Below are 27,597 nucleotides of genomic sequence, written 5' to 3'. Positions count from 1 at the left end.
AAATTTCATTAAATAAAGTGTCAAAATAACAAAAGAAAAGATCTTACTAAAGACAAGTTACACAATTTAAATTAAGGAAAAGTAGCCTGAATAGTCTTACCTCTGAATTAATAACTTTAATCAGGAAGAAAATGTGATACACAGTCTTCGTTAACAGGGAAAGCTGCCGACACCTTTCCAGGTACACTTGTACTGATGGTTCCACCCTTTGCTGCAATTTACTCCAAAACAGAGTGAGTTCCCTTTGAAAGAAAAAGTTTGAAGGATAAACAGGAGTAATGTAATAATCATAGAATAATCATATCGTGCATTAATGTAGCCATTACATTTGAAATTAAAACTGACTTTAGATTCCAATTCTCTGGATAAAATTATGTCTGAATACAAGATAAATAGCCTCTTTGAGTTTCTAAAGAATAAAAATCAGATGCAGTTTCTTACTATATTAATCAGTATTTTTCAATCTCAGAGTAGCTGTCTTTTAATAAGAAAACATAATACTTAAACAAGTCATATAAAGAAAATCTTTGAGTCACATTTGGACTTTAGACTATGTAATATAAAAATACAAAGTCTGTGTGCATAACATCTAACAAGGCATAAGAATTAAAAACATACCTATCTAGGATTAGGGTGTACCTCAGAGATAGACCCTTCACCTAGCAGGCCTTCAATTACACCATCTCCCCAAATAACAGCTCCATAAAGAAAGTATTGTCTACATTAACGCCTATCCAGAAGGCTGTCACTATTAGGTGAACGGAACGACCAATGATGTTACAGACCCCGGAAGGAAAGCACGCATGTGACACAAAGGTTAAACAAAAAGGAAACTCAATTCTAAGCTTATCTGATGTTAATAACAATGTTTTCACAGAAAATAACTAAAATGATAAATGTGCCAGTTGTGCCCAATTTCTCTTCCATCACTCATTTAATCCCCCCGATTGAGCATTTTCAACAATTGTTCAAGAGCAGCTTTTGCTAATGTTTTCTTCAGACTCCAGCTCTTTAGCTACTATCTTCTTTGCTGCTCACTCACTGGACGGAACATCTCTGGAGGAGCTAGTGAGAAACTTTTGGCAGCATTCACCTTTCTAGTTCTTTAGAAGTCTCGTCTACTTTGATTTTTCTAAAACCCAAATCTGAATTAACCCATGATTCCTTTAACAGCTTGTAGTCAACAGCAGGCCACGTATTGTTTGATTGGCTCCATAACAATACCCCGTTAGTGAGGTATACCACCGCAGCCTTTTCAATGACAAATTCTTTAAACCACACATTTCTAAGAATGTTCCTATCTCTAAGCAGTGTGTACTGTGCATGAACAGGGTGGCTGCCATTCTTCCTCCTTCAGCTCTTTCTATTGAATTCATCATTATCTCCAAATAGCCTAAACTTTTTACTGTACTCAAAACAGATGCAGGACGTTTATTTTACATTTCACTTTTGCCTCGAGCCATACCCAGAGGGAAGGAAGGCCTTCTACACGCTAGTTGGATTACTCACTCACCTAAGCTCTGCAATTCCTCTTTCTTCCTCCTTGTGTCCTCTCTAGCCATTCTCCAAACAACTCCCAACTGTGCTTTAACTGTGTTTTCTACATAAAGTTTCTAACGCTGCCTTCAGAGGTGGTAAGAGGCAGCTTCTGTGTGTCACATAAAATTCGCTTTGATGTCGCTTTAAACCATGTAGCAATGATTCCCTAGATATTACTGACTCTCACATTATCTTATGCTCAGAAAATCTACTTGTCCATGAAACACACACTGTAGTTATCCATGACTTTAAGAGCAATCACCTCTGTATTTAAGATTTAACTTATTCACAAGAGGCAACTGCTCAGAAAAGCTTGGTAACTCTGAACTCTGATTGCACAGTCATTTATTTATTTACCTTGCCTGTTCTAGATTCATTCACATGCTGTGTGAATGCAAATATTCTTAAATGCCAGGATGCTATAATCCAGTTTCTTTAAAGACTACCTTGCCACTGAGTGACAAGAGCTCTTCTCGGGTAACAATAACCTAGGGCTGTTATCAAGTTTTTTATCTTAATGGAAGTCAGAATAAGCTGCAGCCCCCCCAAGGGTGCTACAGAAGTTTGGGAGTGTGCTGGGTCACATCTTAAGGAGAATACCCAAGAAGCCAGCCAGGAGGATGCTCAATACAGCTATTAAATACGCTGTATTTCCACCAATAAGTGCCAAGTAGCTCAAAATATATAATATGTAGGTGAAAAAATATACTCGGGCTGGAGAGATGGCTCAGCAGTTGAAAGCATGAGTGCTCTTCTGAAGGTCCTGAGTTCAAATCCCAGCACCACATAGTGGCTCCCAACCACCTGTAATGAGATCTGATGCCCTCTTCTGGTGTGTCTGAGGATAGCTACAGTGTACTTACATATAATAATAAATAAATATTTAAAAAGGAAAAAAAAATACTCTAATCACAGATAGGTAGAAAGAACTGAAAACAAATTTAATACTGTCTGATAACACAAAGAATTCCTAAAACTAAAATATGAACTATTTGATAATCAGATTGCATAGAACAGAATACCTGAAAATACACTTTTTGTCTTGGTAAGAAAAGATTTTTAAAAATCTCTAAATTTAGCCAGGTGTGGTGGTGCACGCCTTTAATCCCAGCACTCGGGAGGCACAGGCAGGTGGATTTCTGAGTTCAAGGCCAGCCTGGTCTACAAAGTGAGTTCCAGGACAGCCAGGGCTACACAGAGAAACCCTGCCTCGAAAACAAAACAAAACAAAACAAAACAAAACAAAAACCAAAAAAAAAAAAAAAAAAAAAAATCTCTAAATTTTATGAATTCTTTTCTGCCTCCATAACATCCCACTTCACAGTAGCCAGGCCCTTAAAGAAAACTGAGCCCACACCTTCTCTCTGTGTGTACCTTTTCTTTTATTCTCTCATTCATATTCTCTCTCTCTCTCTCTCTCTGAGGTGGGGGCAGGGGTTGTCACAACAGTCTTCAATGTCACTGTAGTTACTGAGGCCACTTGCCCAAAGTAGCAGGTAGCATGGACTAGCATGCCCATATCTCCAGAGGAAGCACAGAGCACAGCCATCAGCATGGCCCCCAGCAGCAGCACACAGCTGGTCTCCTTGCTGCTTGGAGGGGCCAGGTGCCTCTGTCATGTGTCCTGCCACCAGAGGCAGAGGTAATCTCGGTCAGGGTTACGGCCAGAGGCATGGCGATAGCTGTGCTCCCTACTACTGCAGGAGGCCATCTTGATTATATCAATTCTTAAAATCTACTTTGTATTCTTATAATTGTTTTTATTTCTTTTTTAGACAGGGTCTCACTATCTGGTGCTGGCTGACCTGCAACTTACGGCGTAGGCCAGGCAAGACTAGAAATCATAAAAATGAGTTGACAATGCCACCAGAGTAATGGGATTAACGGCTTGTGTCAGCGCACCTGACCTCTGTTTACTAATTTAACACAATCCTTAGAAATGAGAAGCAACTCACCAAGCACAGTACATGTCTCCTTGCTGGAGCTGCCGCGACAGAAAGGCAGTGCACAAAACCAGGGCGCTTTTCTCATCGCCCTCCGACTCTAAGTTACAGATCATTTCTAACGCATCTTTGCAATCCACTTCTGAAATCTATAGAAAAAGGAAACAAAAACAGGTCATGAAGTGGCTTTAGGATACACACACACACAACAATAAATTTAATTTTCCTTTTGATACACACAAATTCTTATCAGTAAAACATATCAAAGTTATATACTATCATATGATAACTGAGATAAAGACTTGGCAAGTTATTTTTTAAAATAACCACTCTTTTTTTTTGTTTGTTTTGTTTTTTTCGAGACCAGGTTTCTGGACTCACTTTGTAGACCAGGCTGGCCTTGAACTCAGAAATCCGCCTGCCTCTGCCTCCCGAGTGCTGGGATTTAAGGCATATGCCACTGCGCCCGGCTATAACCACTCTTTATAACTGATAAATGTTAATACAGTATTCTGAGAGAGTACTAAAACCACAGGATGCCAACTACCTTCAGAATGCATGAATGTTCGGTAACTACCAGGAGTTAATTAATCATAAGCATCTTTTACCCATTAAATTGGATCCATTACCAGAGAAGAAAACCACAGCACTTTCACTGTTACTCTTTGACTCACTGATTCAAACCATTACTAAACCCGAAGACACAGAGAATGTAGTGGATATAGACTAATAAACTGTCTACTAATCTTAAGGGGAGAAACAACCCAGAGTATTGAATACAGCTCTATCACTGTATGAGGCTCCCTCATCTCTACTATTTTGCTTTTCATATAAACTTGCTCCAACTCAAAGCGTTGCTGGAAGTTCATATTCTCTAAAGGCAACCTGAATCATTTAACCTAGTGTTTAAAACAAATGTAAGGTGTATCACTTAATTATTTATACATATAAAACAGAATTACACAGGGACTTCTACAATTTGCTATAACAATAAACAAGGAGAGATTATCTTTTCTTCAGGAAATAGAAAGATTGAATTCCTAACGGTATACATGAGATGGAACTGAGGAATGAAGGCCATCAGCACCCATGTACCACAGGACTGTGGTTGTCTCTCCTGGCTGATAAGTCTCTCTCACAACTCATCAGATGCAAGCAAAAGGATAGGTGTTATGTGTGTAAGACTGATATGTGATTTTAAGGTTGATCAGTAGTAGTAAGTAGTAAAAGGACAGGACTGGGAAACTAGAGGTTTGGCATGATGGTGTTTGCAGACACATCTCAGCATTCAGGAGCAGAGGGGCAAGTAATTGTAATTTCTAGGCTGGGGTGAATTACAAAACAAAAACAGGAAAACACTAAGAAAATCATTGACTTCCCTCTTTGTGATCTAACAATGACTTGTTCTTAAAGATGTTAAGAAAGATTTTGTTTTTGTTTATGTGTATGTACTAGTGCCTACATGTACATATATGTACCATACGTGTGCCTAGTGCCAGAGACCAGAAGATGGAATCTGACTGATGGAGTTCTGAAGATGGAGTCAGGAGTGGTTGGAAACCATCATGAAGGTGTGGGAGCCAAGTCAAGGCCTTTGCGCTCAATCCCTCCCTCAGCTCTTTAGCTTACTAACAACCATTTTAAAATAGGGTGCAATCGGTAGCTTGCTCTGACCGAATCCTAAACTGTGATCAGACACATGGAGCCAGCCACCCAGGGAAAAGGCTGAATAAAGACTGTGTGTGTGTGGACCACTTGTGGTAACTCCAGTCCAGTAAGAGCTGTCAGACAGGCTGTAGCAAAGCTTTATCTGTAAGCTATGCCATTTACACAACCCAACAATCAAGGGTCCAGAAGATGTATGTTTATATAATCAGTATTTTAAAGTAGCTACAATATGTTAAACACAGCGTCAGACATTTCATGCACACTGTAATTATAATTTTCTCATTAGGCAGAGAGTATAATATTTTATAGATAAGAAATTAATTTGCTTACAACAATTAAGAACTAGACCCACAAATCAAACCATATCTGACTGACATCAAAGATCTAAACCCTTATCATTTTATTACATTATCTTTTACAAGGCTTTTGTTAATTTTAATTACTCTAATACATTCATCATGACAAATGTCAGATGAGCTGCAAGTTCTTTTTAAAAGCATTTTTATAACATGTTAATAACAGTAATGGAGCAAGATACTTATGAGGGCCAGCTTCTTCAGAATTAGCATGGATAATCGACAGGAGAGGCTGCAGGAAGACACTACCAAAGCTGAGGGTCACTTACCTAGATTGCTTGGAACCAGATATGCTGTACCTTTCAGATTTTTAAAATTATTTGCATATATACAATGAGATACTGGGTTTGGGGTCCAAATCTGCACATAAAATGTCCTTTCCCATCTTATACACATGCCCGAAGGTCAGTATCCCATGCAGTATCTTTAGTGTACCTGTGTCTTGCTGTGACCCATAACATGATGGCAGAGGTGGGATTTTTCATTGGTGGTATGTCTGTGTTCAAAAAGTTAAGAGATTTGAGGAAAATTCAGACCTCAGATTTGCTAACTTGGGATGCTCAGAGATTTAAGTTACTCAAAATTATTAATTTACTGACAGTCAAGATTTTAATACAGGCTTAGATTTAGTCTCATCTTCAGAATTCCACATATCTAAGTATATTGAGGTCCTAGAGTGTTAAACATTGTTTTTTACTTGTTCAAGTTTAAAAAAATTCATTATCTCTTGAAAATATGATATCTTTGAATCTCATCAGTTTCATCTAAAACCTGAATTCCTGTTGAAAGCTCATATGGCACCAATTGTGTAATTATTTCCCACAATACCTCCATTAAACTAACTCTTAATATTTGAAGTGTATGTGCTAGTTCCTCTCCCTCTATTTATATGTATCTGTGTGTGTGTGTGTGTGTGTATATATATATATATATATATGTATATGTATATGTATATATCACATCTATGTATATACATATGTAAATGCATACAGTGTACCAAGTGAAAAAGTTCATATCCTCAAAATATACAAAAACTTCAACTAAAGACTGTGTTGCTGTACTGTTACCCAGTGTATGTTGAACGTGCTGTGCACTAGCATTCAGAGAAAACAGTTCTGTGGGCTGCTTCTCTCCTCTCACTCCTATACAGGTTCCAGAAACATGGCCCTTACCTCAAACTTAATTTTTTCCTGATTTGCGAGAAGTTCTTTAAAAAAAAAAAAAAAAAAAGCCAATAGCACAGATAAGAGAACTAAATTTTAAATTAATGAGTGAATAGTTAATTTGTGGAAGTAAAATATAACCATTTGAAAACAATTAATTGTTTTAAAATTACAAGGCAGCATAATTCAGGAATTACCAATATATCACCAATTTAGGGACTATGTCCTATTTTTATAAAATAGGCCAAATTTCAAATGTAAGACTGAATAGAACGATCTATTTGTTAAAGATATACCTTGCTAAATCCTCTTATAAAGCAGAAATATAATTTTAGAATGTAAATAATGACTTTATTTTCATATGGTTCTCTGTGCTACTTAATAAAAGTATAAAACATTTAAGTAGTACTTCATGTTTACCAACTATATTTTAAAATATATTAATTCAATTTTCCATTAGTAGTCTCAAGATTACAGTTTGCTCAGCAAAATACGTTTTTGTATCATACAGAAAGAATTTTCAAGGCAAACATCATCACACCTAAAAAGAAAGTACAAACACCATACAACTAGCAATATTCCTTCATCAAGACATCCAGTGTCAGAAATGAAGGAATTTCAGGACACAGTCATTGTCATGGGGTTTTTTTGTTGTTGCTTTCCTGAATAATTTGTCTCTACCCTATTTACAATATGTAGATTCTTTGTTTTAATTCTTGATTTTTTTTTTTTAAAGACCAGGCACACCTTGAGCTGGCCTTGACCTAGCAATCTTCCTGCTTCAACCCCACCCCCACCCCCCAGTGTTGGGATTATAGGTCTGTGCTACCATTCACATGTCTAAAATATGTAGATTCTTAGAATCAATTCCACATCACTGAATTAAATGTATCAGTATATTTTCAAGGATGCAAGGAGGTTCACTTACAAGACACCAATCTAAATATCCACCTGTCTAGTTAAATATACCACAAATTTATATTAACGAACTGAAGTTATTACATGTAAACAGAACAAATTGGAATGAGGTCAGTAAAACAAAGTGTTGTCAGTTAATGACTGTGTGTTTTAAATATATAAAATATATGTGTGTAGGAAATGTAAGAAAAGTATTTAAGTTATATTTCTAAGTTGATTTAAGGGAACTCTGAAAAAACTCTTTGTGCTGGGGGTGTGGTGGTGGTGGGCAAGTGAATGACATGGAGTCAGCTGGAAGTGGTGCCTGTTGTCTCTGGCTGGCTATCGTCCCTGACTGTGTCTGCCTTCACCTCGGCCTCTTGCTTACTGCTGTTCCCATCTCATCACAGGAGCACTGGGATTATAGACATATAAAGGCTTCCATGTTTTGTCTGGGTTTACAGGATCTGAAATCAGGTTCTCACACTTGTGTGGCAAACACTTCACCCACACTCTCCATCCCAGAGAAAGAGGAGAGAGAAAATGATGACTAGAGAGAAAACAAAAGGGCATTCAAAAAACTCTTCCATGTTTATTCTAAAGATAGAATCAATTGAAAAACTGGAGGTAAGCTAAAGCTGCCAACTGTTCTACTAGCTCTGCCAAGAGTCTAAGAAAAGCTTATTATAGCAAACAATGAAATATGCATCCTTTCTTACAGCCCTTAAGTCTGACATCTAACAGGGACAGCAGCTATTACTGCTGGAAAATAGTTCATTTCTTGCCCACTGAATCATGTGGACAAGAATTACCTCAGGATTATCAATTTAGACAACACCTGACTTTTAATTAAATCTATCCCCATATTCTCTAAGGAACATGCTTTTAAAACTCAAATCTTACACACACACACACACACACACACACACACACACACACACACTAAAAAAAGAGAAAGAGGAGGAGAAAAAGGAACAAAAACTGTGAGAAGAGGAGGGATATACATACATACATACATACATACATACATACATACATACGTACATACATACACTTGTAAACACAATCCCTAAAGGAGGCAATTCCTTTGGGAAAGTTTCAAGGTGCAAATGACATGACTATTTTCCCTTGGGGCAGAAATAAGAAGACTGGTTGACAAATCGACTTTAAAACATTTTCCTCATATGGGACAAGAAACAGTTGCAAATACACTTCTTAAAACAATATTACAGGGGCTGGTGAGATGGCTCAGTGGGTAAGAGCACCCGACTGCTCTTCCAAAGGTCCAGAGTTCAAATCCCAGCAACCACATGGTGGCTCACAACCATCCGTAACGAGATCTGGCGCCCTCTTCTGGAGTGTCTGAAGACAGGTACAGTGTACTTACATATAATAAATAAATAAATCTAAAAAAAAAATAAAAAACAATATTACAAAAGTAATCTATTTCTAAGAAAATGGACTTTCCACAAGGATTTATCCATATACACAAACCTAAAATTTGTTCACTATGGCTGACAGTTTTCCTTGGTTGGAGGACACAGAGATCTTAGTGAACCATATTTATTAATAAGAAGATAAAAACAAAATAAAAGTTAATTTTATATGTTTAGTAAAAGAAATGCCTAGAATCCCCAGAGAGAATTTTTCTGGTGTATATCTCAGAGTAGGCCAGATAATTATAGCAAGAAGGAAATGAATTGCATATTTCAAGACCTGGTCATTTAAACATCTAGAAACACAGTTTTGAGACTAAAAACTCAGTTCAAAGGTAATCTAACAACCGTAATCTCAGACAGTTCTCCATTAGCAAACTTGATTTGTGCAGAGCTTGATTTGTGCAGAGACAGTTGCAAATACACTTCTTAAATTTACTGATTACTGCCTCCCACTGTCTACAAAACTCATTCTGCATTTGTTGCCAAACACACTTCAGAAGATATTTTAAGAAATTTTATTTCTTAATTAAATTCTCAGTTTAATTCTCATTTTCAACTAATAGGAAAGTTTCGGGATTAGATTTGCTCTCATACATGGTGATTGAAAAATGCAAATTGTCTGAAAATAAAAGAATCGGTAAAGAGAAATAGTTACAGACTAGACAATGTGTAAACTAACAGAGTAAGGTCCAAGCCTATGTTTTACTCCCTCCAGCCTACAGACTGAAGAAACCACTCTGGTTTTCCAATATTCTCACCATATCCAAGAGGCTTATTTATCATCTTAGTCCAAATTTGTACCATCTAGCTTCTTCATTGTGCAATCACAGGAAAAAGCACACAGCTATTACACACAATCTTTACCCTCATGTGACAATCACCCGAGGCAACCATGCTTCTGAACTCTAATTACAGGCTTCTCAGTCTACTGATGACTGTGCACTCTACCTTAGGTTCCAGCATTCCTTTTAAAGTACCAAGTCCACCAAACAGAAAGGTACTCTACTCTTGGCAATTCAGACTGGTACACAGTGAAATATAATCACGACTATCTTCATCAACCTTCTCTAATTTCTTCATGTCTTAAAAGACAAACCAACCAACCAACCAACCAACCAGTGCAGAGCCCACTGAGTGCTGCCCATATGTATGTGTGAGGCTCTTCACTGGAACATGTAATCCCATCAGTGGCCAGCCCCTTGCCCCACCTCCTCCATTGTCTCCCTCTCAGCAACTACACACTGCTAATAGCTCCTTAGTAAGAGATGGAACCTGGTGATAATCTGCCCATTCTGTATCAGAATTTTGCCTGCCTTAATCTCCACATATCCTTTATTTCTTTTTACTGCTCTGGAGTCAAGATATATAGCAGAAATATAAGACATTTAAAAACAGTGTTCATAGAGTACTACACTACTAAACTCTTACAGTTCAATACATTATTAATTTTTATCTAAATTATTTAAACACAAACTACTATGTCAACTTTTAATTGTAAAATTGAATGTACAAAAATATAGTTTCCTTTTGGGTAATGATTATACTTCTAGAACTTTGCAAATTCTACACTTGAATACAAATGAAGTATAAACAGTCTGGAAAAGAAACTAAAATTCTATTTACATAAAATAGGCAAGTAACATTTAATTTTTGAATGGTATATTTTGTTATATAGCATGTATCTATTTAAATACAGTCTATATATACAAAGATAATTTATATGACTTCTACCTAGTCTTATTCTTCTTGTTAAATTAGTCAGGTAAAAATACTCTTAGGTATCCTGATGTCAAATAAAAATGAAGTTATGACATAAATACTGCCATGACCACCACTGCCATGGCACTGTTGAGGGCACTGTCTGTCCCATATGATTCAAGTTGCCCTTACCCACAAACATACCACAGTATAGACAAATGTGCTCCATTATTTACAAACAAGGAAGTCCAAAACATTCTAATCTAAACTTAAGTTATCCACTTTAAAAAATAATTACTAACAAAAAATATACTCACCTCTTCAATTAGCTTTTCACTTGGAGATGATGTGCAAAGACAGACAAGGTAAGTTTGTTTAAAACTACCTTTTGTACCAATCTCAGGATGATCAGAACACAGCTTTGCTAGAGCGGTTGCTTGACTTAACTGATTTGTTTTGATTAGATGTTTAATTCTCATATCCAACAAGATGGGACCCTCAAAAGCTAAAAATTCATTCACTTAAAAAAACAAGACATAATATATTATTAACATTTTGTAAATCATTTGCAACACAAATAAATACTTTAAAAATTTTTTTAAGACACAGAAACTCAAACTATTCCCTTTTAGCAAGTTTCTACTACTGTCAGTAAGGATATCATGCAATATTCAACTTTATAAATAAAGGGAAATCATACGGCCCACCTTGTAGCAGGGTCTTACTATATTGCTTATGATGTCCTGAACTCTCTATGTAGCCCAGGCTGGCTTACCACGTGTGACCTGCCTGTTTCAGTTGCCCAGTTGTTAGGGTTACAGGAATGTGATACTATCCCAAGCTTGACAACTTTTAAAGTCACAGCAAATGTTTTAATACCTAAGGCCACATTTAAAATGGACTAAAAGGTTCCCCACCCCCGCTTTTCTTTCTTTCTTTTCTTTTCTTTTTTTTTTTTTTTCTTTTCTTTTTCTTTTTTGGAGACAGGGTCTCAACAGTGTAGCCCTGGAAGGTTTGGAACAATTAGATCAGGTTAACCTTGAACTCATGGAGATCCTCCAGCCTTTGCCTTCAGAGTAAAGGTGTATACCACCACACCTAGCTTGAATAAACTTCTTGCTTATACAAATATTTCTGCATCAAATTCTTTTAAAATCATAGTAAATCTCCCAATGCAGTTATTCTTCTTGTTTGTTTTGTTTCTCCATGTAGCTCTGACTGTCCTAGAACTCACTCTATAGACCAGGATGGCCTCTGCCTCCTCAGTGCTGGGATTAAAGGCATATGCAACCACTGCTGGGCCCGATGCAGTTCTTAAACAACCCAAAGCACCATGCAATTACCCATGTAATAATTACCCGTGTAATAAGGGTAATAGGGTATTTGGACAGTCTAGAATAAGAAATTCAACAAATACTTGGTTTAATGTTGACAATACACTTATTCTTTTACAAAGGGGAAGACTATCTTTTTAATTGGTGTTTTAAAATAAAAATCTGCACAAAAAATAGTTAAGAAGGGGGGAAAGTCCGCCAAAGGAAGAATCCATTAAATGCACTTGGGATTTTACTTATTTCAATATATTATGGCTAAGACAGTTAAGTACAATAAAATTCTATTCTTCTTGAGCCTGTGCTCTTTTGTTTCTCTAGAATATGGAGTCATTTTGCACCTGTGAACAAGAATTAATGTTTTAGCAAGTATGAATTCAAATACTTCCCTTAGATTTCTGTACCTGGATAAAAATCATGTTTAAACATTTCGTTCTTGCCTTTAGAAAATTCCTAGTAACCAGTAACTAAAATGTTCTGTAGCTGAAACACTGTATTCTCTAACTGTAAGTTCATGGAAGAAGTGTCTAGTGAGTAGCTGAGAGATGGTCTTTTCTTTCCCATTCAGGTCCTGCCTAGAACCTTTATTTAGTCTACCTTTCTCTGCTCTCCTAGAAAGTCACATCCATAAAGCACTGTGACTGTGACTCTTGAGTACTAAAGTCACAAATACTTAAACAATAACACAGAATTACACATTTAAACCATTCCTTCAGTCTAGCATTTGTACCTACAGTCACTTAATCTTTACACTGAACTGAAAGGAGGACATTATAAAGACTAAACACAGATGAATCAAATGTACAAGTATCTAGTGTCTTTATCTGATACAAATGTAATACATTAATTACATTTTTTTAGCTCTAAATAATCTTATTAGGACATTGATATTTCAATATATTTTCCATTGAGTTCATTATCAAAACAAATTCTAATAAAAGTTTTAAATAACAATTTACATAACGTTAAAAGAAGGCTATTCTATTTATGAGTAACAGACATTAAGAAAAAACAGTTATAGGTTCTTTTGTTTTAAAAAGGAAATTCTAGAGATACAAAGTCTGGGAATTATTGCAAACTATCATGGAAACTCATAACCAATAGGATCTGAACGATCACAGTAAAGAATGAATTTCAAAGTGGCAAGTATCTATCAAAACTGATGGCAGTTCCTAAAAGGTCAATTTCAAATAATCCCTAAATTGTTTTTGGAACAGAGTACATAAATCAAAATCACAACCTGTGCAGAATACTTTTTAGATCAATGTACTAAAAAAATAAATATCAGGACAAGAGATTTGGTTGAGGAGGTAAGAGCACTTGCTGCTCTTTGGGAACATCCGCATTGCATCCCCAACACAGTAGCTCACAACCATCTTTGTAACTGCAGTCCCAGGGAATCTGATGCTCTCTGCTGACCCTCCCAGGCGATAGATACACATGTGGAGCACATGCATACATGCAAGGAAAACACAAGCATAAAACAATAAAATAAATCTAAAACAATTTTTACAGAAATGTTAGTCTTAAAAATTCAAAATGCTAGGCACTTATGTTTTAATGATGGAAACCAATAGCCCGCTTAAGAGACGTATATCTCTAGGGAGCACAGAGCACAGGGGCAGAACGGACTTTGTGTGGTTAGTGTCTGTAGCCCCATCACTCAGCAGAACGAGTAAACTGAGGCACTCACCAACAGAATGATTTCCCTAAGCCACAAAATCATCTCATGGCAGAAACAAGATTAGAAAGTGTTTTCTGACATCTAACTTTATCAATCTTTGTAGGTCCAGAGAGGTAAAGACCTGTCTGACCACTGTACCTGCTTCTAACTTAAGAATTATACGTTACCATCAGTGAACAGTTGGGAAGGAAGACTGCACATCCCACAGGTGCTGCTTCAGATGGAAGGCTCCACTAGCACTAGACTGCTCTGCTAAGTCCCTTCTCCCAGCTCCTATACCCTTCCTCCTCCTTCCAATCCTTCTCAGTACTTGGCATCATTCACAGTCTCCAACCTCTGCCATGGCTCTCCCCACACGACTGTGATGTTAGAGCAATGTGTTTAGTACTCACATTTCACTTTCTTCTATGCTTTTCATATACAGATACCATAAAAAATAAAGTTAAATTATAGTCATGTTTAATCTGTCTACTTTCTTTGCATCTACCCTTCAAGAGGAAAAGGGTGTAAACTGGTTTTAAGCCTATCAATATAGCTAAGTAACAAAACTGCAATCTAGGTGTATGATGTTCAACCAGTTTAAAAATCTTCTTTCCATTAGTGACACTTTTATCAATAATAAATTATCCAGGTGTGCTGGCACACATGCTTTACTCACGCAGCTGAGTAGCAGTCAGATACTCAGGAAAGTGAGTGTCTGAGTTAAAGTCCAGGCAGGGTTACAAAGTATGACTTTGTCTCAAAAGAAAAAAGAAGGAGAAGGGGAGTGAGGAGGAGGAGAAGAAAAGGAGGAAGAAATAAAGATACTTTTAAGAGATAAATAAACCACAGTACAAATACTGCGGTATGTAAAACAATTTGTCCCACTGCTCTTGATTTTCCCACAAAAAAAAATTTAAAAAAATGAGGCCAACTTATTTATTACTAAGTGCACACTCTCACGCCAGGCTTAACAGCTGGTTTTGTGACATCTTTGATGCAATGCTCCTGAAGGATGATTAGTCAGTCACAGACAAAGGACGTTCCTGCTGGACAAGACAGTAACATGTGGAAGACTAACACTTGAAAGGCTGACAGGAAGGCTGGCATGTGTTGGAGGTCGTCCTGGGCTACACAGTAAGTTCTAGACCCATCTGGGGTATACAGAAAGACCAGCTCAAAAAAGCAAACGAGAAAATTCCCACGAGGGCCGGGGGGTACTATATCACACAATATGTAACATATCCATACCTACATCTACTTAGCTATCTTCAACTCAGAAACTAAAGAGTCAGCTGCAAAAAAAAACAAAAAAACCCTGTATGAATAAATTACTAATGTATCCAATTCATTTAGTCCTTCGCCTATTCATTTCCTTCTACTCTACCATCGATCACTGACTAACCCCATCCCAAATCACTAGGCCATTGTAAGGGGCCTCCTAATTCTCATGGAGGAATCTAGGACACTAAAGTCTTTAGCTGCTGCTGTTTGTTTCAGCTTTTTAATTTATTCTGGTAATTTTATATATTTAATTTAATATATTTTGGATATATTCATTCTATTTCATATCCTTTCGCATTCCAACTGGAATGTTTTTCCAACAAATAGTCTATTTTCATGTCTTAAAAACAAAACCAAAAGGGCTGGAGAGATGGCTCAGTGGTTAAGAGCACTGACTGCTCTTCCAGAGGCTCTCTGAGTTCAATTCCCAGCAACCACATAGTGACTCACAACCATCTATAATGGGATCTGACTCCCTCCTCTTCTGGAGTGTCTGAAGACAGCTACAGTGGGTAGTGTACTTACGACAAATAAATAAATCTTACCAAGTACTACACACACAGATGAAACACTTTTAAACCTCTGCTGACAGGTGGAGGCAGTCCTGTCCATCCATCCTTTACTGAGCAGTTAGTGGAAGGTGAACAGCTCCGGCAGAGGAAGGAAACTCCTTTTTTATGGTGTGGGCACTTGTAGATCTCCCTTCACCCCCAACAAAGCCCAATGTGATACTGACATGAAACAGGCACACAGATCAGGTAACAGAAGAGAAGTCAGGAGAAACTTTACCACCTACGATCAAACCATCATCGAAAAGTGCTCTTAAGATATGACTCAGTGGACAAACAAGAGTCTCCTCATCAGTTAGTGCTAGAAAAACATAACGAGTGATGCCGGACCTTTAATCTTGTACCATTTAAGAAAATTACCTTTAAAAGCATTAAACATCTGAACGTAAGACTCAAAACTACACTTCTGTACTAAATCATGGGAAAACTCTAAATGACATTGTATTTTGAAATTATTTCTTAGCAATTACACCAAGGAGACAGGCAATGAAGACAAAAACCAAGCAGGAGACTTTCACATTTCTGTTCAAAGAGAATAGTCAGTAAGCTGAAAAGGTAAATAAATGATGAAAACATTTACAAACCATACATGTGATCAAGGATGACTCTGCAAAGTAAGAACTTAGAACTGAAATAAGCTCTTATTTTAAATGGCTATGCAGTGAGGAGCTCTTCCTCTAAAGATGATATGCAAACAACTAATAAGCATAGAGAACATTAAAACTTAATTGGGAAAATGAAAGCGTCTTCATAGCAGCAGGCTAGGCTAATGAAAGAACGAAAAGGGTTGGTGACAATACGGTGAAACCAGGACTGTAACATCTTATAAACTCTAGAGTAAACAGTACAGCAGGCGGGCAACAAAGCATCCATTTTTGGGATATTACCTCAAAAGAACAGAAAGCACAGCTTCTGCGACAGTAGTACCCAGGTTTATAGCAAAAAGTGCTAACTAGTTTTATGCCACCTTGAATTAGGCAAGAGTCATTTTGAAAAAGGAAAACTCAATTGAGACTAGAATGCCTCTGCTGAACTGAGCTGTGGCATACTTTCTTTCTTGATGAAGGAAGCTCAGCCTGGATGGTCCCACCCCTAGGCTTGTGGGTCTGGGAGCCAAAAGAAAGCAGGCTGAGCAAACCAGGAGGAGGAAGCCAATAAGCAGCACTCCTCCATGGCCTCTGCTTCACTTCCTGCCTCCAGGTTCCACAAGCTATAAGATGAAATAAAGTTTCCTTTGAGGAAGGAAGGAGAACAGAGAATTGCTGGATTTGAGATTCAATAAAAGGCTGAGAAGCTGACAACTAAATTAATTATTTCACTAGAGAAGCACAGGAGGGAAATGCTGAAGAACTCAGTGCGGCAAAGTTTTGTTTTATAATTACATTTTTATATTTAAGAATGGTAGATAGAGGGGCTGGCGAGATGGCTCAGTGGATAGAAGCACTGACTGCTCTTCCAAAGGCCCTGAGTTCAAATCCCAGCAACCACATTGTGACTCATCCCACCCCGCCCCCGCCCAATGAGATCTGATGCCCTCTTCTGGCCTGTCTGAAGACAGCTACAGTGTACTTATGTAAATGGTAGGTAGAGAAGAAAAGCAAGCTCATGTCTAAAGATGTGCAACAAGTATCAGAGCTCAGTGCTAACATGTGAAAAGTTAGTAACTAAACTCCAAAATGAAAATCATGCAAAATATTAGAGCGCTAAAGCTGAAGGAGATGGTGTCAGGGAGGTGCCTGCTGCTTACAATTAGGTATTGCTTATTATAAAAGGAGAAGTCGTCTCTTAGGAATTGTAGTAAGGCTAACTTGAAAGAACAAAGAAACTAATGTGAAACTGAAATTAATGTTCAAAATGAAGCTGATGGTGCATTTTCAAAGCAGCAGAAAGGAGATGTTTTTCTAAATACAAGCCTGAGAATGGCTTGTGACTAATTAATTCAACACATGTAGGTTATAATTTTTAAATAAATTATCTCAAAACACATGAAAAACCCATAGGTAAGACATGAACCATGACATCTAAAGAAAAATCCAAAAGGAAAATCTCTGTGATGTGCTATTGGCTGATGATGTTTTAGATAAAAACATAAAAAACATGACTCATAGCACTAAGGAGCGGGCCTTTAATGGTAAGACCTGCTCTATCAGTGGCTGTTAAGAGGAAGGCTAAGATAGTGTAAGCAAACACCCCCACAAAACTTATAACAAAGCATTTGTATGTCACAACTGTTAATAGTCAACAAGAAAACAACAGTCCAAAAAGTAGGCAATGATACGAATAGATTTTTTATAAAACAAAAAAAATACAGATGACAAATGTACATTTTTAAAAGATATTGAATATCATCAATTACTGCAGAAACACAAATTAAAATAAAATATTGTGGTATCTGCACAATATCCATCAGATGGCTAAAATATCGAAACCAGACAACTGCTAGTAAAGATCTAGAGTCATAACAATTATCTGACAAAAATACAAAATTCTATATAAGCATTTTACTAGACAGTCTAGCAGTCTCTGAGAAAACTAAACAAAGTTTTCCACCAAGATATTCTAACCAAACTCTAAGGATTTGCCTAACTCATGTGGAAACTCACGGAAACTTACATATAAGCATTTACAAGCAGCTTTGTTCAAACCACTAAAAATGATGGTGGCCAGGAAATAAATGAATCATAGTACATATGTACAACAACATGCTAACCAGTGAGAAAAGGATTAACTAGTATGTCACACAAAGACACAGGGAAATGTTAGATGGATACTGTTATGTCAAAGACACCAAGTGGGAAAGGCTGTAATTATTCAGCACAGAAAAGGCCAAACTACAGGCAGCACGTGGATCGGTAGTTGTCAGGTTTTGTTGAGAAAGGTGAATGGGTGATATATAGATTTTTTTTTTTAGAACAGTAAAACTATTATGGATGTATATATAACACAGTTTCTGACTTTATAGAATTTTATAGCAAAAGGAATGAATGTTAACGTATTTGGATTCCAAAATTTTGGAGGCACAATAGTCCAGGTTAGACTGGAATGTGACAAGTAAACCTAATGGTGGCACCAAGCTACAACTTATCTGCCTACCATGAGGCAGGGGCGTGTGAGTCCCACTACTGAAAAAAAGACAACTCAGGGAGGGAGTCTGACTATATGACAAATGTCTACAGATCCCACATTAAGAGATGACGCGACAATAACAAGTGTGTAGTAATGCATTAGTACCGTAGCATCCTAATATGTTCATAAATGTACTACACAAAGACTAGTTTGTTTATATGTGTGCATCTGTCCAGTGACCCACATATTGGCTTCTGATACTATTCTCCAAAAAAAGAAACAAGGGAAATATTCAAGACAACTCTGGAACAGCTTGTAATGGGAGAAAATAAGGAAGTAGCTCATATAAAACACAAAGCTCACAATGCTAGGGTTATATCAACGCAATCAGGAATAGTCTCGCCAAAAGCTACAGAAATTTGAGCAATAAAATACTGTAGCATTCGACTAAGATCAAAATGTTTTTAAAATGTCCATGAGTACACACTAATATTAAGTAAATGAGCAAGCAAGTAAACAGGGAAGACATAACTATCTGCAGCATTCTGAACAAAAGATACATGGGGCCTCCTCTCTCCAGGAGGCAGAGGGTGATTTCCTACCTCGTAAGTGTGGGATTTACGAAGGAACATCCTTGAAAGGACACAGCATGGGAGGAAGATTAAGCTCAGAGTACGGAAAAATGACACACTGTTCAGCTAGGTAGACTGTCAAAAGTCTTCCAACAACGGTTAAGTCATGCTGATGTGATGACAGAATGGTATTGTCCCCCACTGTGGTCCTTCCTCCAAAGTCCAAAGCCCCATGTGATCACAGAACACTGAACAAGTTTCAGTGAAAACATTGCACAAAATATCTAAACCAGCACTCTCAAAACCATCATGTTTGTAAAAAGTAAAGTCTGAAACGCTCTCATACCAGAAGGGAGCTTGGAAAGATGACTAATGTAGTGCAGTGCACTGGCTTGGATCCTGGGACAGAAAAAAGAATGAAGCACTGGACTTCACTAATACAGTATTTATACTGGCTTATTAATTTTGTTCAATGTACTATACTAATGTAAGACATTAACACCTCACAATCATTCTGTAAATGTGTAATTTAAAAATGTGTAATAAATGAGCCTGGCACTGAGGCTCACCAGTGTTAATCCTAGCACCCAGTAGGCAAAGAAGATACAGCAAGTTGGAGGCCAGCACATCTCAGAGAAAAAAAAGCAATATAAAGAATAGATGAGCCTTTCCACCGCGGCCTCTGCCGAGGCTGCTTGTGTCCTGCAGAGCTCCGAGCACGTGTGGTGCCCAGCTGCCAGTTTGAGACGATGTCTGCCCTGGATGACTTGAAAGTAGGGTGGTCTTCACCAGGCTAAAAGAAGTAATGATCCACAACAGGGTGCACTGTGGTTCTAGATCTGAATGAAATCGCGTTCATCAGGACTTCAGGTTTCTGACAACACTGTGTTTTGAGTAATGTATATATGGTCTCTGTAATGTAGAGGTACTTCAGTTCAGATGGGGAAAGTTGAGTTTGCTTTAGGATTGCAGAACTGCGATGTAATTCCAGAGAATGCTTGTAACGTCCAGCTACGCTTTGGCAGATGAGGCAGTGAAGGAGCTCACCCATGGCCACTGACCTGCATCTCCAGCTATAATTTTTAGAGGGACTAGATGGTGTCTGGACTACATGTGGCTGGCTACTTGCTAATTAAAAAGGGATTTCAGACATCTATTTGGATGGTAGCCATCTTAGGACAGCTTAGAATGTTCTGGAAAGTTTAGGATATTGTTTTTTAAAAGCAAAGTTTTATATAAAGGTTCCTATAATGGCCCAGATAGTAAGTATTAATACTGTCTTTGGTTTTGCAACTATGTTGCTTTTGTGTGAAAAGTAATGAATGTATCATCAAATAAATGAACATGGTTATATTCCAATAAAACATAACTGATGAACACTGAAAAAAAAAAAAGAATAGATGAAGTCAAACTTACTTCAATACTGAACGTTCTTGCTTAAGAGAACTCTGAACAGTAATTGTGATCTTTCATCAAATACTTAAAGAGAAAAGTAGAGAATCGTGGCCCAGATATAAAGAGAAATAAGTGTGTTTTACTAGTAAGGCAACAATAACTAAATAACCTGGATAAAAAACAACTGAGAGCAGCTAAGAAGCCAAGAGTATGTGAGCACCTGAGTTTCTGAATGCAGCCATCCCCACCCGATCCCCATACACAGCCTTGTGCAGACTAAGCAGGTACTTACCAACCAGGTCTGGATTTTTTTTTTTTTTTTTGGAGATAGAATCCCAGAAAAGAGCTCAGAATGGCCTTCAGTTCAGTATGTAGCCCATGCTGTTCTAATATTTAAGATCATTCTCCTCTAAATTGCTAGAATTACAGGTATATACTATCATGGTTGGCTCTAAGATGTCTTTTTATGGTTATAACTAAGGACCTTGATTAAAAAGCTATCATATAGATCTCCTATTGATAAAACTGAGAAAGAAAAATAGCTTGAATAATAAATGCAGTGCCCAAAGGAGCTTGGTAAGGGGGGGAGACAGAATGGATCAAGTACTGAAGTTAGCTTTAAAACATTATTTATGGAGGACTGAAGAAAAAGCTCGGCAGTTAAGAGCACGTGCTGCCCTTCCAGATGACCCAAGTATGTATCCCAGCACCCACACCAGCCTCAAAAAGCTCTTGGGGATCTAATGGGGCTCTTCTGGCCTCCACAGGCAGACTCTCACATAAATAAAATTAAAATGCATCACTTATGTATTTAAAAAAGGTTTAAGAATGCAGACTGGGGACATAAAGAACAACAGTGAGTGGGGCTGAAGGAATGACTCTCCAGTTAAGAGTTCATACACTCTGGCAGAGAATCTGCGTTTAGTTTCCAGCATCCACACAGGTGGTGCATAACTGTCTGTAACTCAAGTCCAGAAAATTTGAAACCCCTGACCTCCTGGGGCACCCACATATGTACGTACCCAGAGGTACACATATAAAAAACTGAAAATAAATTTTAAAAAGAAAACCAATCTTGTATAACTAGTGATTTCAATGACTTACCAAAAACATAACTGCCATCATACTAACTTAAGTACACATTACTACAATGAATGCGGTGACCTAAAGCTCACCATATCATATTTGGGATACAAACTAAATGCCAACAGAATGATTCAGTAGAAGAAAAACATATTATCTAAAAGATGAGGGATCATGACAGCAGATGTCCATGCCACATCAGGATTTTCAGACTGTATTAAAAACAAAACTAAGGGCTGGTGAGATGGCTCAGTGGGTAAGAGCACCCGACTGCTCTTCCGAAGGTCCAGAGTTCGGATCCCAGCAACCACATGGTGGCTCACAACCATCCGTAACGAGATCTGGCGCCCTCTTCTGGAGTGTCTGAAGACAGCTACAGTGTACTTACATATAATAAATAAATCTTTAAAAAAAAAACAAAAAACAAAACTAAGCATGAAAATTATAGTGGCTTTAAAAAATCTCAGGTGTGGGGGCCAGGGAGATGCAAAGTACTCTCTGCTCAAACATGGAGGTCTTGAGATCGAGCCTTAGCACCTATATGAAAAGTTGGGCCTGGTGGTGTATGCTTATAATCTCAGTGCTGGAGAGGAGATAGATAGATTCCTAGAACTCACTGGCCATCAGTCAGTCTAGCTGAATGATGACCTACCTAAAAGTTCAAAAGGAAAACTTATCTCAAAATATATAGAGTAGACACTCTGCTCTTAAGGTATGACACTCAATATTATTCTCTTGCTTCAACAAGTACTGGCATACATGTCCATGATATATATACAATATATATGATTTGTGAAACACACACACACAATTGCAGATTTTGGATGAAGCTCAAACGGAAGAGTGGTTTCTTCTGACTTAACAAAATGCTACTGAGAAGCTAATCCTCCACTGGCTGCAGTTATTTTATTAGGCCAGTTGTAAGAGGATATAATTCTAGAGGAAGCTCAGGACCCAACGTTAACTGTTATCTCTGCTTCACATCACTACAAATGTGACTCAGAAGACAACCCATCTTTTTAAGCCTCCACTTCCTCCTGTGAAACAGACAAGGAAGTCTACCTGTATCAGAGAACCATTTTAAGACTTATATTAAATGACACATAGAAATACACACCTGCATGCTATTATGAACTATATTCAAAATAACTTAGTATTAGAAATTAATCATGTCGGTGTTAACCTCTCAGAGAGAAATGCAGTATGTCAAAAGCAAAGAACCTAAGACTCGCTACTCTAAAATTGTTGTTTTAAGCATGAGGTTCAGTCAGAAAGGGTGACTTTTGACTCTTACTCCAGCATTAAGCCTGAAATTCCAGGCCACTTTCAACTATACAGTGAGATCCTGCCTAAAACACCACCAGCACCACCATAACCACCAGCACCACCACCAGCAGCAGCAGCAGCAGCAGTAGAAAGTAAGATCTACTTTCCATCTCTCTAAGGTCTCGGTACTACAGAGACCTGGATGTCTTTGAAGGAAGGGTAACACTCCAGCAATCAGGAAAGCTTGGCCAAGGTGGCAGAAAAAGGAGGGAACCACTTGTCTGAAGAAATGTTTATAGAGATGAACAGAAACGCCTTCTGGTAAATTTCAAAATATCAGTAGAGAACAGTAACACTGGCTTATGGCCCCAGACTTTACTGTCACAGAGCAAACTACCTAGACTTTGCCAACAGTCACTAGGAAAAACAGCAATGATGAAAGAGGTAGACAGAAATAACTATATGCCCTTCCTACTGGACATGCTAACTTCTTATCACTCCAGTTAAGTATCAATTCAATACCTTGGGTGTAGGGGAAATCTAAACAAATGTCCACAGGCTATTTTCTTTTTTCTTATTTTACTTATTTTGGAGAAAGGGTCTCACTATGTAGGCCTGGCTGGCATGAAACAATCTACATAGGCCAACCTAGCCTCACACAAAACTGTGCACTTCTGCTTGCCAGAGCAATGAAATAATTTAAAGAAAACCTACCTGTGCAGCTGTTCTTCATGGTATAAGCACTACAGCACTCTCAGTTAGTGCTAGTCTTAGTACCTAGTACTAGTACTTAGCTACCTACCGCCAGTTTGAATAATCCTTATTGCCTGATAAACTGATTCATAAAACACAATAAAACTGACCAGTAATCTGAAAGAGTTAATCTTAGAAACAGAATGCTGAAGAGTCCCACCAGCGACTGCTCGCTCTCTCTGAGGAAAAGCGTTTACCATCTTCCTTCTGCTCTCCATCTGTGAAATGAGCTCCTCAGTACATATAATGATTGCTATCTACCAGAGCACTGCACAAAGAGCTCTCCTGATGAAAACAAGTTGAGGAAAATTGTAATTTGGGTTATTCTAAATTCCTATAACTACATCTTCCCCCACAAGACTTTGTAGGGCTTTAATTTAAGGCCTTCAGGTAAAATTATATGGGCCTCATTTGATACATCTTGACAAGAGTTATATCCAAACAAATTTAAATATTTGTTTTTCATAGGCTAATGACCTTCTGCTTTTCTTTCTCTCTCTGGAAATTTACCTTTCTCTTTATCCAGTGGTTCCTGGGAAAGGATAGTGGAGAGCACTGCGTTTTTCCACACCCCAGTCTCCTGAGCTAGAGTAGCTAGGAACTGCAGTTCACAGCTGCCGCTCTCCATCAGTGTCTCATGCGCTACCTACAACAGTAAATAAACACAGCATTTAGATGCTTTACAGTTTAATCGAATAAGTGAATCCAATTAAACTACATCTGTGGTAAGTAGGTAAGTATTCTCACCTGTACCAAGGTCTGAAATTGTTCCCACTGCTTATCTGACAGCTCAACAGGCAGACACAGTAAAAGTTCAACACAGCTTCTAAAACAGAAACGGATAAAACTGATTATTGAAAATAAGACAAAAATCAATAATCCTACTCTTAGAGTCTTTATTAGTTATTTGAAATAACTCTATTTTAAATTAAATATTATAAGACCTGAGCCATAAAGTTTAAGGAAAAGTTAATTATGGTGTTTGATTCATTTTTCAAAGTTCTACTCACAATGCCAAACGTTCCAGCACCAAGGCTACACTTTCACACTCAGAGGTAAGGTATGGTCGAGCTTTAACGTAGCTCTGGATGGCCACTGTGTACACCTCCAGCAAAGGTAAAGGGTCTTCGGAAGTCTTCCATTTCTCTGCATATTCAAGAAGTGTCTGTTTTGGAAGGAATAATAGAACATTCAAATGTAAATAAAAAAACATATACTGACTAGTCACTGATGTTTTTCTAATTGTTTTGAACAAAAATGTCTCCAGTATGTCTCCAACACGGTTGTATCTCATGCTGGCAGCCAAACTCGGGAATGCATCAATTTCCCAAATCATACTTATTTTAAGACATGGAGAAGTCATGCCAATAGTTGAGGGAGAAAGAAAAACTTTCTATGTTATAATCAAACTAACGGAATTCATGTCCAAACAAAATAGTTCTTCAGAGAATACTGTAAGGAAGAGGTAACACTGGAGAGGGAGGGAATTAGCACAGCCAAGAGAACAGACCACAGAAAGGAAAACGGAAACTACAGTGACTGAACACTAAGGGTTACAGCATCTGCACGAGCACACACACCCCCTACTGAAAAGAACTCTAAATGTTGATGGTCTCAACTAGCCAATAAGAAGCATGAGATGAATGGATTAACAAACAAAATCCAGAGCAGGCACGGTAGCAAAGACCTGTCATCCCAGGAGGCAGAAGCAGGAGGGTCTGAATCTTGGCCAGACTACTGGACACAGCCAGTTGTAGGACAGCTAAGACTACAGAGACTTCTCAAACAAAACAACAACTACAACAAAAAACCAACTTTCTGTTGTTTACAAGAAACTTTAAAGATGCCTTAAAGACAAAGGATAAAAAGAAAGTACCCCAAACAAATGGGACGAGGAAGAAAAGTTGTCACTATCCTAATTTCTGATAAAACAGGCTTCAAATGAAAATTAATCAAAAGAGATAACAAAGGCACTTCATCCTAGTCAGAGGAACAATTAACAGAGAAGACATTACACTCCTAAACGTATATGCACCAAACTCTGGGACACCCAATTTCATAAAACAAACACTACGGGAATTAAAGATGGATTAGCTCCAACTCAATACATACAGGAGGTGATTTCAATACTCCATTTTCTCCTATACATAGATCCAGAGACCATCGGAATTAAATGACACCAGACACCAAAAAGACCTAACAAGTATCTACATACTATTTCAGTCAAATGCCGAAGAATACACATTCCACTCAGGAGCCCACGGAAGCTTTTCTAAAAATGGAACATATCCTGGTACATAAAACAAATCTTAAGAAGTTCCAAAAAAACTTGAAACAATTCTGAATTCTGTGTCCTATCTGACTACAATGCAATAAAGGTTTAAAAATTCAACAGCAAATGAATGTCTGGTAACTATACAAACTCATGGAGATCAAACAACATATTACTAAATGATAAGTGGGTCAAAGAAATCAAGAAAAAATGTAAAATTCCAGAACTAAAGGGACATGAAAGCACAAGTGAGCAAACACGCTCTGGAGTGTTGTTCTAAGGGAGTTGTAGCTGTAGGTCCTACGTTTAAAATTCAAAGAGCGCACAGATAAATGACTAAATAATTTAACTCAGGAATTTGGAAAAAAAAGAAGAAATAATAAAAGTCAGAGTATAAATGGAATAAACACAAAGAAAACATTATAAAAAAAAATCAATGAATTAAGGAGCTAGAGGGGAGAGGGAGGGTAAGTATGATCAGCAGCAACTTGAGCTAATTAACCAAAAGAAAAACAGACAAAACCAAAAATCAACAGAATTAGAGATACAATAGACACACAAAAAACCCAGAATACTAATAGATTTTAAAACTATACCCATTTAAATTAGAAAATCAAAAAGAAACGGAAACCATGGGAAACCGTGGAAGAAAAAAATCCAAGAAGAGCTCAACAACTTGAAGGGACCTATAACAGTAATAAAAAGCCTTCCTCAAGGCTGGAGAGATGACTCAGTGGACAAGAATACCTGCTTGCTCTTTCAAAGAGGACCAGTATTTGGATCTGACCTCCAAGGTTCCTGTAATCATAACTCTTGTGGATCTAATGCCCTCTTCTGGCCTCTATAATGGTGCTCAAATGCACATGTACATACATACAAACAGAAACACGTAAATAAAAACCAAACATTGTAAAGTCATCTGAGCCTAGGTCCAGCAAAACTCTACCAGGATTCTACAAAGAACTACAAACAATACCTCTTAAATTATCGAGCTGGAGAGATGGCTCAGCCATTAAGAGCACTGGCTGCTTGCTCTTCTAGAGGTCCTGAGTTCAAATCCCAGCAACCACATGGCGGCTCCCAACCATCTGTAATAAGATCCAGTGCCCTCATTTGGTGTATCTGAAGACAGTGACAGTGTACTCATATAAATGAAATAAATAAATCTTTAAATTATCAAAAGAGAAACAGAAAGAGCATTTTTAAACCCCTCTATGAAGGCAGTATTGTGCTAATAACCAAATTCACGTAAAGAAACAACAACAGAAAACTACATGTCACTATCCCTGATGAACAGATGCAAAAATCCTCAATAAAATACTTATATGCAGCCGGGCGTGGTGGTGCATGCCTTTAATCCTAGCACTCGAGAGGCAGGGGCAGAGGGGCAGAGGGGCAGAGGGGCAAAGGCAGGCAGATTTCTGAGTTCGAGGCCAGCCTGGTCTACAAAGTGAGTTCCAGGACAGCCAGGGCTATACAGAGAAACCCTGTCTCGAAAAACCAAAACAAAAAACAAACAAACAAAAGACTTGTATGCTTAATATAGGCATCAAAGATCATTTACCTTGAGTAAGCTGGCATTATCCCAGAGATAAAGGGATGATTCCACATATGTAAATTAGCAAAAGTAATAAAATAAC

The 27,597-nt window shown here is 37.7% G+C and overlaps 1 protein-coding gene across 4 annotated transcripts in view; it reads right to left on the bottom strand.

The window, feature by feature from the left end:
* Znf292 (zinc finger protein 292) overlaps positions 1-27,597 on the bottom strand; it is a 93,060-nt gene that overhangs the window by 23,335 nt on the left and 42,128 nt on the right. For 3 of the 4 annotated variants that reach the window (XR_015047438.1, XM_021161175.3, XM_085839432.1), the window contains exons 2-7: positions 24,696-24,850; positions 24,433-24,511; positions 24,196-24,331; positions 11,021-11,223; positions 3,495-3,631; positions 101-242 (exon numbers count right to left, since the gene is read on the bottom strand). Coding sequence is in view for 3 of the 4 variants with exons in the window: in XM_021161175.3 (XP_021016834.1) it covers positions 101-242; positions 3,495-3,631; positions 11,021-11,223; positions 24,196-24,331; positions 24,433-24,511; positions 24,696-24,850 (852 nt within the window). In the remaining variant the exon portion in view is untranslated. Of the gene's footprint in view, positions 1-100; positions 243-3,494; positions 3,632-11,020; positions 11,224-24,195; positions 24,332-24,432; positions 24,512-24,695; positions 24,851-26,933; positions 27,019-27,597 lie in introns of those variants that run through there. The other variant, XM_085839434.1, reaches the window with a different exon arrangement.

Source organism: Mus caroli, unplaced genomic scaffold, assembly GCF_978045245.1.
Source record: "Mus caroli unplaced genomic scaffold, Mus_caroli_1 scaffold_6, whole genome shotgun sequence".
NCBI lineage: Eukaryota > Metazoa > Chordata > Mammalia > Rodentia > Muridae > Mus > Mus caroli.
The sequence above is the reverse complement of the archived record's forward strand: the minus strand, read 5'-3'. Positions and strand labels throughout refer to the sequence as shown.